General features: G+C 35.5%; 2 protein-coding genes across 8 annotated transcripts in view; both read right to left on the bottom strand.

Annotated features, from left to right (window-relative positions):
• Nucleotides 1–14,679, bottom strand: part of LOC128191434 (fibrillin-2-like) — a 32,692-nt gene that overhangs the window by 12,314 nt on the left and 5,699 nt on the right. Inside the window, exons 7-8 of the mRNA XM_052863485.1 lie at nucleotides 5,619–5,747; nucleotides 2,485–2,607 (exon numbers count right to left, since the gene is read on the bottom strand). Of these exons, the coding sequence (XP_052719445.1) occupies nucleotides 2,485–2,607; nucleotides 5,619–5,747 (252 nt within the window). The remainder of the gene's footprint in view (nucleotides 1–2,484; nucleotides 2,608–5,618; nucleotides 5,748–14,679) is intronic.
• LOC128191435 (zinc finger protein 845-like) lies at nucleotides 7,157–14,674 on the bottom strand. Of its 7 annotated transcripts, XM_052863489.1 has the most exons (4): nucleotides 13,845–14,443; nucleotides 13,188–13,285; nucleotides 12,373–12,691; nucleotides 7,157–11,015 (listed from the first exon to the last, which is right to left on the bottom strand). In XM_052863489.1, exon 4 carries the CDS (start codon nucleotides 10,986–10,988, stop codon nucleotides 8,475–8,477), a length of 2,514 nt encoding a protein of 837 aa, XP_052719449.1. In that variant the 5' UTR covers nucleotides 10,989–11,015; nucleotides 12,373–12,691; nucleotides 13,188–13,285; nucleotides 13,845–14,443; the 3' UTR covers nucleotides 7,157–8,474. The 7 variants fall into 7 exon arrangements, with proteins under 7 accessions (XP_052719449.1, XP_052719450.1, XP_052719448.1 ...); XM_052863490.1 differs by lacking the exon at nucleotides 12,373–12,691; XM_052863488.1 differs by lacking the exons at nucleotides 12,373–12,691; nucleotides 13,188–13,285; nucleotides 13,845–14,443 and adding an exon at nucleotides 14,498–14,674.

Genomic DNA, 14,679 nt, shown 5'->3' with positions numbered 1-14,679 from the left:
TTATTTGCATAAGAATCTACAGTATTAAGTCTCCTTTTTATGGAAACATAATTCTAAATGCATGAGGAGGATGAATAATCAGCATGGCAAAACAAATCAATTCATTTCATGTTAATATAATATATGGAGAAACCAGCTAATAAGAAATATACTATTAAAATAATCAAAATAACAAATAATATATTAATATAGTTTAATAATTCAGTACAGTTCAAAATATCTGAACAGAACATAATATAAGCTAAAAACTAGTTCTCGGTTAATAAGTTCAGTTATAACTAACACACCTCCAGGAAGATTTAATAGTAACCCTAATCAGCAATCATTTCCAGGAAACAAAGTCTGGATTCCACAAAGAATTTTCCATTTTCCTGGTGTTTGGTCTCCAGACCAGGAAAATTGGTTTGGGAAACTTGCAACATAACTCTGCCATTGTTAGGGAAGTGACCCCCAGACTAAGCGTAAATCCACCACCATTCACTGTGAACAGTTCACAGGGACCATTGTAATTTTTAGTCTTCCCAGAGCTAAGCAAACTGATGTTTCCTCATGGTGATGAAGTATGTGATGCGAAGACAAACAAAGGAAACTACCTTTCCTACAATTATGTTCTTTGTTCCTTTTGCATAAGGATATTTGTTTTTCTAATTTGCCTCATTAATTATGATGTACCAGTATCAAAACAATTAACAAAACTTTCCCAGTCTTACTTAATGTTACAGAAAATAACAAACTATATAAATGTACACAGATTTATAGTATAATCCCTATATAAATTATGAATTACATGTATTATATAGAATTCCTTGATTTATACAATTTTGAAAAATTGGAGAGTTTAAATTGAAATTTTATAATTAAACAATGAAATGCATTCTAGTAGTTCAAGGGTGTATGGTTGTTTTAGTCTTAGTGAAAAAACATAAAAATAATTCTCCCTACTATTTGGTTTAATTAAAAGGTTAAGGTAACACCTCTAGAATGGAACTACCAGTTAGTTATAGGTAGTGTTACCTGTAGGGAGGTAGTTACCATTAGGTTAGGTAGTTTTACCTGTACAGGAGTTAGGAAGAGTTACCTGTACAGAAGTAACAATTATTGAGTTAGTGATACTGTAGAGAATGAGTTGGGTAGTGTTACCTTTAGAGGTGCAACTATTATTGAGCTGAGTAGCATTACCTGTACAGGTGATACTTTTTTAGTTAGATAGTTTTACCTGTAGAAAAGTAGTTACCATTGGGTAAGGTAGTGTTACCTGAAAATGTACACGTGTTACTATCATTGAGTCGGGTAATGTTACCTGAAAAGGGGTGACTACCATTAAGTTAGGTATTGTTATCTGTACAGGTATGACATCTTGTTCTTGAGAAATTAGGTATAAAGTTACCTAAAAAGGTGTAACTACCATATTAAAGAAGGAGTCTTTTATGGTTTTCGACTTGTCAAACGTAAAATTGATTAATTGTTCATTCAATCAAGATGAAAGGAAATTATAATAGAATATTTTTCTTTCTTTTTATTATCATACAACTTGGCATAGAAAAAGTAATCAAAGTTTAGAATCTAACAAGGACTATATTTTTGGCGTAATATTGGCGTAGGAAAATATCACGTTGCGCAATTCAGAATTGCTGCAGATTAATGAGTCTGGTTTAGCATTTTAAAATCAATAACATTAAGGTTGGATTTTTTTCACTAATGTAAACTAATGATATGATACTTGGAGTTCAGAATATGTATTTAAAATATGATTTGCCTATCAAACTACATTTTTATAGGCTTTTTAAAGTGCCTTTCTATACACTGATTTTTGTGAAAAAATAACTTAAATCAGTTTTTCTCTCATATTAAATGGTCAATATATTAGCTTTTCTGTCAATTTATACCTTTTTATAAAGTCTTTATTATACATAAAAATCGTAAATATTTTATTATTGGAAGCATGAAAAAATAATAAAAATTCCCTCAAAATTTAAGAAAATTTGAGGAAATGCGGGCTTAGCAATATCAGTTTTATTATAAAAAGTTATTCCAATTTAGTAGTATAAGCTGATAGACATTCTAATATTCTATCATTTCATTGAAGAATAGAATCTTCATATCTTAAACAAATGACTACAGAACTACAAAGAGCTACACTTGTTTTTATCATCCTTTACGTTGAGGAAAAAGGTAGTGACCTTGACCTGACCTTTATGCGAAAACAAAAAGGTCAAATTTGATAAAACTGATAGAATCATTTTGTAATATGATCCGTTTGACTCTGTCAAAATTTCATGAATTTCTTATTATAAGAAGTATGTTTGATAACGAGAAGACTCCTTCCTTAAGTTAGGTATTGTTACCTTCATAGGTATGACTACCATTAAGTTAGATATATACCAGTATATACAGTGCTAATACATGTACAGTTGTAACTACATGTACCTTCAATTTTATTGTTACCTGTAAAGGTGAGACTATTTTTAAGCTAGGTAGACTTACCTGTGCAGTTGTGGCTGTCATTCAGTAACTTCATCCCCTTGCTACACTCGCAATGATAGGATCCCACAGTGTTGACACAGATCTCTTGACAATTCCCTTTGTTCTCCAGACATTCATTTTTATCTGTAAAAGAAAGTCATTGCTTCACAGTAAAACAGCATGTTTGATAATTGTATATGCTGGCTTCTGGTACACATAATTAAGATTAAGGTATTATCTCTCTCACCTTTAATGAATTTATCTGTTGAACTGTCAAAAACAGCTTAGAATTCTCCAGCATGAGTGATTATCTTAGCCTGTAGACTTGTTAAGTACCGGTAGCTGGATATATACTACAGTTACCTTCAGACTAGAGTACATGTACTTATCTTACCCTGACGAACTTGTCTATAGCACTAGTACAGGTGTTGTATAGCAGTTTTTCCCCCATAGTAGCTTTTCCCCCCGGAAAACCTACTATATAGTAGCCTTTCCCCCCGGGGGGAAAAGCTACTATATAGTAGCTTTTCCCCCATAGTAGGGTTTCTCCCTCACTTTTTTGGTTCAGATTTTATAAAAAATATTTATGGAAATCCAGTAAGGATTAAAATCAATGTTTCTACACTCCCAGGTTGCATACATGTATATCTGCATTCATCTGTACAGGTTAAGTTTCGTGTTGCCGATTTATTATTTTTATAGACAATGGTGAAAGTTGAACATGTGTGTAATGAAATTACACATACAACTTAATTTAGGTAATTTAATGAAAAAAATTTTACAAGTTATACACTTATATGCATAATTCTGTGTTCTGAAATTGTATTAAACGAGAATGTTTTAAGAATTTCTTGATAAATTTATCAGACTGTTTGTCTGTTTGTGAAAATTTCATCCAGGCTAAACCTCTGTGTTAGAGAAATTTTATTTCCGATGTTCCAGAGCCCGATTTTTAAAATCCTATTATAATAATTATAGTGCATATTCTTGAGGGTCCAATGTCTCATAAACTAGAGATGACTATATCACCATATTTTTATAGTGGCAGTGGTTTACCACTTGAAGATGACTCTGAAAATTTCAGCTCTAAGGGTAGGGGCCCTTGATGTTTCAGGTCCCGATGATTAAAACCCCATTATAATGATTGAATAGTGTTCTATAAGTGGGGACCCGAATCTCAAATTCTAGAGATGACCAATTAACCATATTGTCACAGTGATAGTGGTATACCACTAGTAGATGACACCGAAAATTTAAGCCCCCATGCAGGGTAGGAGCCTTTGTTGTTTTCGAGCCCGATGTTTGAAATCCAATTACATGTATAAAGAATATGTATTTTTTAGGGCCCCATATCTCAAAAACTATAGATGACCACATGAACCTATTGCTACAGTCATTTAAAAGTAAAAATATCATTTAAAAATACACAATCACTCATATATTTCTTTATCAAAATCTTATTTTTTTAATTTACGAACAATTTTTTTTAAAAAGGTACGCGGGTAAAATTCATTATTCTTCAAAACATTTAATCAATTCATAAGATGACTAATGATATAATAAATAATTAGATAAATAAATCAATGAACTTTTATTCATAAAAGGAGAAACCGAAAATCAAAAATAAATAACCAACCTAAGCGCATATACGACTTTTTTACTTGTTAGTTGATTAGAAGAACAAGCTTATATTTAAAAAAGTCAACTCATCACAATATATGTGTTGGTTGTTTTTTGTTTTGTTTTTTTAATTACCCTTGTTTAATTGTTCGAAGAAATAATATGGTACACAAGTAAATCTTTATTGCAAAAATATGAAACAAATAGTATAATTTTTTTTTAGGTAATTGAATCGTATATCTTGATTTATATAGCATCGTTTTCAAAATTGTATATTTATAAATCACGTTGCAAACTTAAAAGTGAAAAAAATTAGCAAATAGTGAGTGACAATATAAACATAAAGTTAGTTCATGCTCCATTTCACATTTTCCAAAGTAACCAGCAAAGATACCGACATTGTTCTGGTTGTGAAGACATTTCATTGTTATTTGAAATGTTTACATCATAATATCTCATGTTTCGTAGAAATGTGCTTAAAAATATGAATATGCGTAACTTTAAAACGAAATGGAAAACATTAACTTTACACATGCTTTTAATACATAATTAAAATACCCCTTAACCATGATTTAGAACCCCATCAATCAAAGTAAAACTAAAACATTTCAGTTTCTCATCATATCATTACATCCTGTCTCCCGTTTGATATTTAGAAGAAGAAATATATAATTGTTTTTAAGGGCGTCAATTCTAACGGTATTAATTTAAAATTGATAGCCTTTTGGACGAAGGGATTAATACATTTCCACTTTTTATTCCATTCCTCTACAAAATTAAGTTAAGATTGGTCAGTTAGTTCCCTGGGAGAAGCTTATACATTGATGGTAATACATTGAAAAAATAAATTTCCAAATCGGCGTATTTTCACTCAAATGTGTTCTCACGTGTTCAGAACGCCGAAGTCAAAACTGTAGATAAGCATCAATTAGATGAAAAAAGATTCGAGGTATTATGAAATCCGTGTAAAAGGTGTTCCAAAAAGGGGTGAGAACAGGTAAAATAAACGATGATGACACATGCATGTTATGAAGGCGCATGCCTTAGTTCATATTTGGGGTTGAAAAACTAATTCTATGTATTAATAAATGCCATAATTTTCCTTTTTTATGAGAAATTAATATCATATCAATTATTGCAAATTATTGCCACGAATGATCCGCCATATACATGGCCGGAATGTAAAAAAAGGGGAAAATCCACTATATAGTAGGTTTTCCGTGGGGGTAATCTGGCTATAAAAAGGGGGAAAGCCCACTATATAGTCAGCTTTCCCTGGGGGGAAAACTGCTATATAGCCATTTTTCCGGGAGGAAAGATGGCTAGGGGGAAAAGGCACTATATAACACAGGTACCTGGGATTATACTGATCAGACTGTTATCTCACCTTGACAGAATTTGTCCATAAACTATACAGGTAGTTTGGGATACTACAGGACATGTAGGTGTCCTCCTTCACAAAACTTTTTTGATGAACTACTATTAATGCCATATTCAGGTGGCCTTGAAAACCACAGTACAGATAATTTTTTTACCTTGACAGAACTTGTCTGATGAACTATCCAGGTAGCCAGGTATGCTACAGTTGCAGGTAAAGGAACCAGGTGTGTTGATGCATTCATTTGGACATAAATTTTTCCTGTAATCTTGACATTCATCAATATCTGTAACAAATGTAAACCATGCAATAATAAGAACAACTGTTCACATGTATGTGGCAATACTTAAAATTACCAGAGAGTCCCTCCTTTATATGCACTTGTATGTTAATTTTTATCAAAGAAGCATTGTGACATATATCTCTGATATTTATTAAATAAAAATCCTACCAGTCTTCTATTGAGATTTTTTTTTACATTATGCTAGACAGTGTCCTTGAGACTTACTCCGGGCACCACCCACTAAAATGACCTCTACTTCTTATTCCCCAAGTTGACGCCCAAACTCAAAAGCTGCGATTTCACAATGAAATTAAACTTACATTAAATTAAACTTCTTATATGACTACATTTCAGAGGAAATTTTTTTTTACACAAAAATGTTATCAAATTATTCAGTTTTATTTAGTAATTTTCCCAGTCAGGCAGGCATCTGTTGGATGATAATATCTAAGATGGTCAAAGCACTGAAGCTTGGTGGGGATATGACTTCTGGGCACTTTAACCAAAAAATCAAGGGTCAGCCACTGCAGTGTGATCATCCAATTCATGAAGTTTGATTTAAAAATGTAAGATATTGGTTGGACAACACAGTGTTACATTCACCTAACAGCACGACTTTGAAATACTTATCAATATAAATTCTTGCAGGATCGACTAATTTTATATATATTTCAGAGCCAGTTTAACAAGACCTTGGACTTCGATATTTATATAATGTTACATTTTAGTTCACACAGCGACACCTAAAGAAGTTTAAATGGGATCAAATGAATATGCACTGATTTTGGAAGCATGGCTAAGAGCTTCACAAGTTTTGTTGATTTCCAAGAGGCAATGATTTAATGGCCAAAATCAACATATATATATATATATATATATAGATCAGCTTAGTACATCAAATAGTTGTTGAACACAAACTATACCCAGAGTCCATGGTCTTGGTGACTCTAGTAATTAAATATTAAGTAGTATTATAGATTATCATAACCATCGTCTCTGTACTGCCAGGTTACTGTACAGCCATTGGCAAGAACCCTTCTGTCGTCTCCCTTGTACACGAAATTTCCAAACTCTCTACACTGAAGGAGAAAACTGATCTGTGCAACGATTGTAAAAAGTATTTCTGGATTGAATCCATTTCAAATCTTCTAAGTGGTTCAAGACCTTTTTAAGATCACATTTAACCAGTTTCTTGTAGAAAAATAATTTGTTGTGATCTTTTTGCAAAATAAAATTTAAAATAAATTTTTACTGAGTATAATATAGGCAAGCTTTGAACAAGTGTTTTCTTTAAAATAAATTCAAGAAAAATATTATGCAAACTGGTTTACTGTGCAAATTTCATAACAGGTCCTTTTAAATGCAAACAAATTTAAGGCATTGAAATCTAAAGTGTGAATGAAGAGACAAGCAAAAAGGTATAATAAATTTATTTCTGTACAGAAGGCATAACATCCATCTATATGAAGGCACACAGGGAAAGGGTAGCACATAACTAAAATCCTATTGGATCGCGACTTGTTGTATAAAACCAGTTGTAATGGTGCTTCTGAAAATATGTCAATAAGGCACAGTATATAAAGTTAATGCAAACACAGTTTAAGACCCCTTTTACACCTGTTCTGATACTAACGTGTACATTGTATTTCATTCAAGTCTACCCCAATATGTTATGCATAGTCATCATTCGTCCTAAATATCAAGGAAGGTGGCGGTTCATTATCTTGTCCACAAAATAAAAAAGCTGGGAAATCCCAGATATCGCTGAAGAGTGGGTATACCCCAATGTGGAAGGAAAAAAGATTTAAATCCCATGCAACACTGCAGATTATTCTGGTGTGACTTTTCAGCACAAAAGAAACATTAAAAAAAATACCAGGTCAGGACATAGGATCTGAAACTAACACTGTATTTCCCAAGGAGTAATTCCCTGCATTTCCACCACAGTCTCAAACTTTTGTTAAAAAAACTCCAAACAATAAATTTATTTCCCTTTTCCACAAGATTTACATCAAAAATTCGGCTTGCTCATAGACATATGCTGTACAAATATTTTTTTTAAAAATAACAACCTTGACATTGTAATCACCGACAGTTCTGTATGATACTGTTAACTAACGATTCGACATTTTAAAAACTCCTTACATAACCACCAAACATCTGAACAGGCTGACATTCATGCATACTTTTTTTATTTTGCATAAATTCCACGAATTGTGGTAAGTGCTACAGCTGAGTCTGTTTAAAAAATGTCCAGGGTATACTCTCAGCAACATGCACGCACAAATATGAAAATAGACACACGAGGCATGTACCTGAACTTCCTTATCTACATATATACACAAAAAAGAAGATACATTTATAACAGAGTGCATTAAACTTCCAATGTATACAAAGTAAATATAATACAAGGGCCTTATAGTATACGTACTAGTGAACACCCCCCAGCCAGTACAAATACAGCTCTACAGATCAAAAATGGCCTCTATGGAAGTTTTTCTTCTACCAAAAGCTTTTCTCGTTTAAAACTATAGTTTTGATAGAGTCTCTAGATTGAGATAAAACTTCAGTCATCTAAAAGAGAGTTCAATATTTGCTTTAGAGAAGTTTAGTTTCTGATATATCTACCAGAGATACACAAGACTTTCATTCCTTAATAACCATGGGTCACTTAAAACTCATAATGTCTGGTATAAATGAAAATAGCAGAATACACAATTATGATAAGTTCTAACGATGGCATTTCAACAAGTGTTTTTCTAAATCTTTTGCCCATGCAAATGTCATTCTACACTTGTTGCAGTTAAAAGTGAAAAAATCGGAGTGGCGAGTGGTTCTGTGATATTTAAGATCATCACCACGGAAAAATGACTGGCCGCAAAGTTCACATTTGTATGGCTTTTCTCCAGTGTGATAACGGACATGACGATCTCGATTTGGTTTGGAAGTGAATTGCTTTCCACAAAAATCACAAATATATCTTCGATGTATGGAATTGCAGTGTTTGTCAAAAGACTCAAAATCATCAAACGTTCCACGACAGATATCACACTTAAAAGGCTCCTTTGTTCTGAAGAGCACTTCTGGTGTGATGACCCGCTCGAATCCTGGAGATCGCGTTACGGTGCTGAAGTTATTGGGAGAGGTGGAGTTGGTGACCGGTGACGGAGAGGAAGAAGACATTCTAGTGTGGTTATCTTGTTCGTTCATCGGGAAGACTGGCATATTAGGGGCAGGGCTCGTAGTGTCTGAGAAACTGGGAGAAACACTCTTAGGGTTCCCCATACTATTGTGTTCTGACTGGTTGGAGCATTCCGACCCTACTTCTTCATCCTCCGAGTTCATTCTGCTGTTTGATGTCTCTGCTAGGTGATTTAAATGAGATGGCAGCAGACTGTAGGCATTGTCAGGGTCTTTATTTAGGCCCTTGTTGTTGACCTTCTTTGGAACCTTAAAGTTTTCGTCCTCGTTGTCACTGCTGGAATCATCATCATCCTCTTCTACATCATTAAGGGAATCTTCATACTTCAACGTTCCATCATCATTCGAGTTATCAAGTCCACTGCAGGCATCTGGTTTCATGACAGACTCATCATGTGCAAACGAGATATGGTCTGTGAGATCATTCTCCGACTCGAAGCCCGTCTGGCACTCGGTGCACCAGTACTGGCTACAAATCTGTTCCTTTTCGGTTTCGGTCATTTCTGGTTCCGTTTTTATGGTGACCGGCTCTGCTTTGTTGTCTGAAGTCAACATATCTTCATCTCCATCAACCTCATTCTTGATGTTGGAGGGGATAATCTCCTTTTTTATGTGTACTTTAATTTTGTGGCTCATGTCTGAATGGATCAGCATATGCTCGCGGAGATTAGAGGGATATCGGAACTGTTTCATGCACACAGTACAGGTATGGCGCTTACTCTGGACATGAGTATGCTCATGCTTGATGAATTGGTCGTAGGTTGGAAGAACATGGGAGCAGAAGCAACACTGGTAAGAATCAAAGTTTCCATCGGATCGATGTTTCTTAAGGTGGCCGGTGTATTTGAAAGGGTCAGTGAACTCTGACCCACAGGGAACACAGGTGAAGGTTTTTTCTTGGCTATGTACCAGCATGTGTTTGTTGTACATCAGAGGGTTGGATCCCGAGAAGTTACAAATGGAACACTGGTACACCATCAGCTCTGGGTGGCTTTTCTTGTGTTTCTGGAATTTCAAGACATCATTGAAGCTTTCGCCACAGGTTGGGCAGCAGTGCAGCAGTTTGGTGCCGTGTTCTTTCTTCATGTGGTTTTTGATTGTTTTTCGATCCATGTAGCCTTTGTTACACAGGTTGCATCGGAATGGCTTGTTGTAGTTGTGTTTGATGAGATGCCGCTTGATGTCGTCTTTGCGAGTGAAGCTCTCCGAGCACAGCGTACATTGGTACGGTTTGTAACCCGTGTGCAGCCTCATGTGGCGCTTCATGTTGTTGCGACAGGTAAAGGTGTTGTAACACACCAAGCAGGTGTAGACGTTGTGCTGGTTCAGGTTGTGGGTCTCGAAAGAAGGGCCGTCGGGAAGGACCTGGAAGCAGCGTTTACATTCAACATCTTTGACTGGTTTGATGTCGGCTTTCGGGGCTTCACTGTTATAAATGTATCCAGGGACGTCTTCATCATCACCCTTTACTGAGCCGCTTGATTTGGAATTTGCTTGTTGCTTAAGGCGTGGCGATTTTTTATGATTTGATAATTTGGGAGCCATTATTTTACTCATCATCTGCTTTTTGATGACTCGGTTGGAGGTGGAGGAGTCTTCATCAATCTCTGTCCCGATCTCCATCTCGTTGTGCGAGCTGTCCGAGTCTTCGTTGCCATCGTACACACTGTTCCTATCACTATTCAAGTCACTGAATTTACTGAGAGCTTTATTGGAATTCTCTCCCAGGACATCATTGGAATCCTCTATAAAGTCTTTCCTACCCCTGTCTCCATTGAGAGGCTTGCCATGCAGTGACGACACAAAGTTTTCACTACTCTGATCACCGTCATGTTCATCTAGTCGACTCCTTTCCAACCCATCAAAAGTCTTCTTGAAGAGTTCGTGAACTTTGACCACGATTTGTTTGTCCTGGTTTTCGGGGGAGATACAGATGATTCCATCGATCTCCAGTCGCTGGCTGTAGGCCACCGCCTCCTTACAGACGGTTAGTATGGACTGCTTCAGCAGCCGTTCTACGAGGGACTGCTCCACAGAAGGCATCCTCACATCCTCCACAGTCCACTAATGCTAAAAGTAAACCAAGTAATGTTACAATATTCAGTATTATACAGTAAATGGGCTTTTTTCTTATTTCTATCAAAGGTATTGTATTACTATTAATCTTTAAAGGTGTTGACTTCTGAGAGTAAAACAGAAAACTAGTACAATATTTAATGTAAAGAGTCTTTCTTATTTTCATCAAAAGCAATCTATCTTATTCTTTCAAGGTGTCAACTACAGTACTTTCATCTAAAATAAAAGTACAGTTGGGACAGCATAGAAAATTTTTTGTTTAGAACTGTTTAACAAGAGCTTGGACATCCTAATGTTGGCCTTTCAGTAGGATATTACTGTCTAGTTTGCTCATCAAAACAAGCTTTCTAATATTGACCTTCTCTTTTCTAATTTGCTAAGAAAAGCTCATTAGTATTCATAGACCAAAGTCAAAGCCAGAAAGTTGTTAGCCAAGCTCTGCTGTTATGTGAAATTGACACATTTGCAATGAAATATACATCCTGAATTTACTTAGAGCTATATTGAAATTCTCTCCCAGGACATCATTGAAATCTTCTACGTCTTTTATACCCCTACACATCCGTGGATGTAGGTGGACGAGTGTCTTTCAATCAATCAATGTACCGGGTATTCATAACTATCAGCCAATGACTGGACAGTTAACAATGAGTAGACACCGCCTTCATCAGCGTTCATCAAATCGGAGTTTGTCTGACACCTACTGCACAAAGTCCAAGCTTTTGTTAAAATGATTCTAATGGTCTCTGACCAATGTTTTTCAAGATCTTATATAATCTTATCTTACACAAAATCATCATGAAATTTGTACTAAAATACGTGTAATCATTATTTGGGGGTTTTTTTTACTGTCAGAGAGAGTTTAAAATAAGTATTTACCGCAATAAAAACAATTTAATTTTTTGAAGTTTAAAATTTCACAGCTGACAATCTTAATTCTTGCAATTAAAAAAAAATTTAAATTACTGAAAAATAAAATGACCAGATTGGGGATGAAAGATTAGTCATAGTACTACATTAAACATTTTTTTTTAAATCAGCCTTGTCACTAGAATTTCTCAAATATTAAAAATAGTCAAGTTAAAATTATAAAATCTAATTTCACTCAAGTTTTAAAAATACATCGTCATTTAGATAACATTTCCCATTTTACATCACTGAAACAACTATTTTTAGTCTGTCAATTTCTGAAGTAAAACCAAGGCACACAATATTACCAGTTAATGGCCAACATCTCCCTAGCTAGTCCATACACTTTTCTAGAAGCAGTTACCTCACAAAAACAAATATCACAAGGTTTAGGGATAAAAAAAACAACAACTTTGTCTAAATATCTAGGTAAAACTCCTACCAGTTGACAGTTCTAGTTCTGATGTGTCACAGATCCCACTCCTTGGGACCGACCCTCACTGGACAAACTCTGACTCAACAATTAACAACTGGGCTTTTTCTTTCTAAAGGAAGCAATGCAATCGAACAAGAACCTCATTTGGAAAGAAACCTGACTTGGTCTCTGCTTTTTTGTCAAGTACAGGAGCTGATTAAAAATTTCCTGTGTCAAAGTGCCATTTCCAACCCTGCGCTTTCAGACTCATTGAATCGACTTCTTCCCATCGACAATCGTGTGTGAATTCCAAAACAAACTTCCTTCATTCTCAAGTATTCATCCTCTGTAATTCCATTAAATCCATGAACTTCGTCCTCAATCAATTTTAATTACCCCTACACCAAGCATCAGAGGGATGCTTATGTATAACTTGTTTACTTTCTTGGACTGTAAAATTGTGTCACAATTTTTTTCAATTTTTATTTCTCTCTTAACCTCAATTTAGTCTCCCTAATAGGAGAAATTTAATATCAGTTCTTAAAGATTGAACATGGATATATATGTGCATGTCTCATCACTGCTGAAGTGTTTGGGTTTCCTATACATGCTTAGTGCAGAAAAAAGGGTTCTTTAAATTTAGCCTTTTTTTTGTCACACTGGGAATTCTGGCAAAATTTCCCTGTAAATTAATTTTACACAGCAAACTTTTGAGTAATTTCCCCCCATTCTGTTGCCAATGGGTGGATTTGATGCATTGGGTAATAATTCAATTTATTGCACATAATTGCAGTGACCTAAGACTTTTAAAAATCTATTTGTGGGAGATTTCATATCTTTACCAGCATGTCCCTTTGATGACCCCACGACAACAGGATATTATCAAGTCTGACAATTGCGGATAAAGTCTGGATTTTCCATGTCTCGGCCTCCGTACTTCCTACAATGTAATCTACACCTAGAGAAGTGACGTTCCAGATAATCGACACCTCCGAAGTTCATAATTATACGTTACATTTTAAACACTTGTGTTACTGATGTGAAAAAAGAATTTGTTAAGTGTTAATTTTTAATTGATTTTTAAAACTATAAATCAAAAGTTTATCACAAGTCTTAACTTAATTTTGTTAAGTTTATTTGCATATTCATAATATCAATATTTAAAATCATTATTTACTCTTATAAAAGAAATCCAAGATGAACAATAATTCTAATATCTAAATCAAAGATTTTTTTTTAGTAATTTGATTTCAATAATAACACCTACTGAAATGGATGGGTCTGACCACACCTAAACACTCCCACCCTCCCAACAGTTAAAAAAAACCAATGGAGTCATTCTTAATATTAAAACACTGTACAGTCTGAGATTTGTTTCCAGTGACTAATTTTACACAGTATTACCTACACATTAATTTCCAGGTAACAATCTTTTTAAAATGCCTTTTGTTTACTACACACAACCCCACTCCCAAAGATCCACTCCCAGAAATTTCTACCTCTCTCCGAGACCTTCAACAAAGGTAATGTATTCCTACTGGAATGTCTTCACAGCGAGTGAAACAGGCCGTCTGCTGAATTAGACAACTGTTGGACCAGATCCGCCAATCAGATAAAACATTTACCCTCTCTCCTGAATGTTCACAAAGTTTTCCTGGAGTTTTCTCATAGGCTGAAAAATCTACACTCCTCCAAGCCCAGAACAGTAGACACAGAAAGGTAACAGGACCAGCGAATGTTGCACCTTGATATCCGGCGCTCTATTATAAATCTGACTTGACGTGCTGTCTGTATAATTGGGACAAAAACCACATGCGGGTTGTCCCACGGGAGAGCTCGTCACACTTCCCCCGTCCTGACCGAGCGACACAGCTGATAAATTTCCCTCCAAATTCACCACAGATTTTTACTGCAGCGAGAACTGAGCTCTGCTCGTGAAGTTCCCCGGATTTAGATCAGGATTACGGTTCATCCGTGTAGTTGTAAATCGCTCAGGAGTTGGCTTCACGGCAGACCAGTTCCCGCAGGTGCCCCTTCGCCGGGCCCCACGTCGGATAAGCTCGTTTGCCGAGGTTATCTGATCCGACTGGAATGCTACAACACATATGTACCTATTTATACACCACAAAGTGTAAAATGTCTCGGCACTTACCTTCCGAAGCGATTAATATCAATACGTGTCCTTTATTCCTCCCGTTCCAACACTTATAGGATCCGCGTGAACGTTCGTGGGAAACTTTGGAAACTTTTAAAGCGCGACTGCCACGCTGTTGAACACGGCGATTCCCGAGTAACCTTGGATGACTGACAGCGTGGTATTTCCTTTCTTCTGGA

Source organism: Crassostrea angulata, chromosome 7, assembly GCF_025612915.1.
Source record: "Crassostrea angulata isolate pt1a10 chromosome 7, ASM2561291v2, whole genome shotgun sequence".
NCBI classification, from domain to species: Eukaryota; Metazoa; Mollusca; class Bivalvia; order Ostreida; family Ostreidae; genus Magallana; species Magallana angulata.
Note: the sequence above shows the minus strand (reverse complement) of the source record. Positions and strands in the feature narration are given on the sequence as shown.

What these genes read in the sequence shown, in the direction of transcription:
- LOC128191435 (XM_052863488.1), bottom strand. Translation starts at nt 10,988, where the DNA reads ATGCCTTCTGTGGAGCAGTCCCTCGTAGAACGGCTGCTGAAGCAGTCC.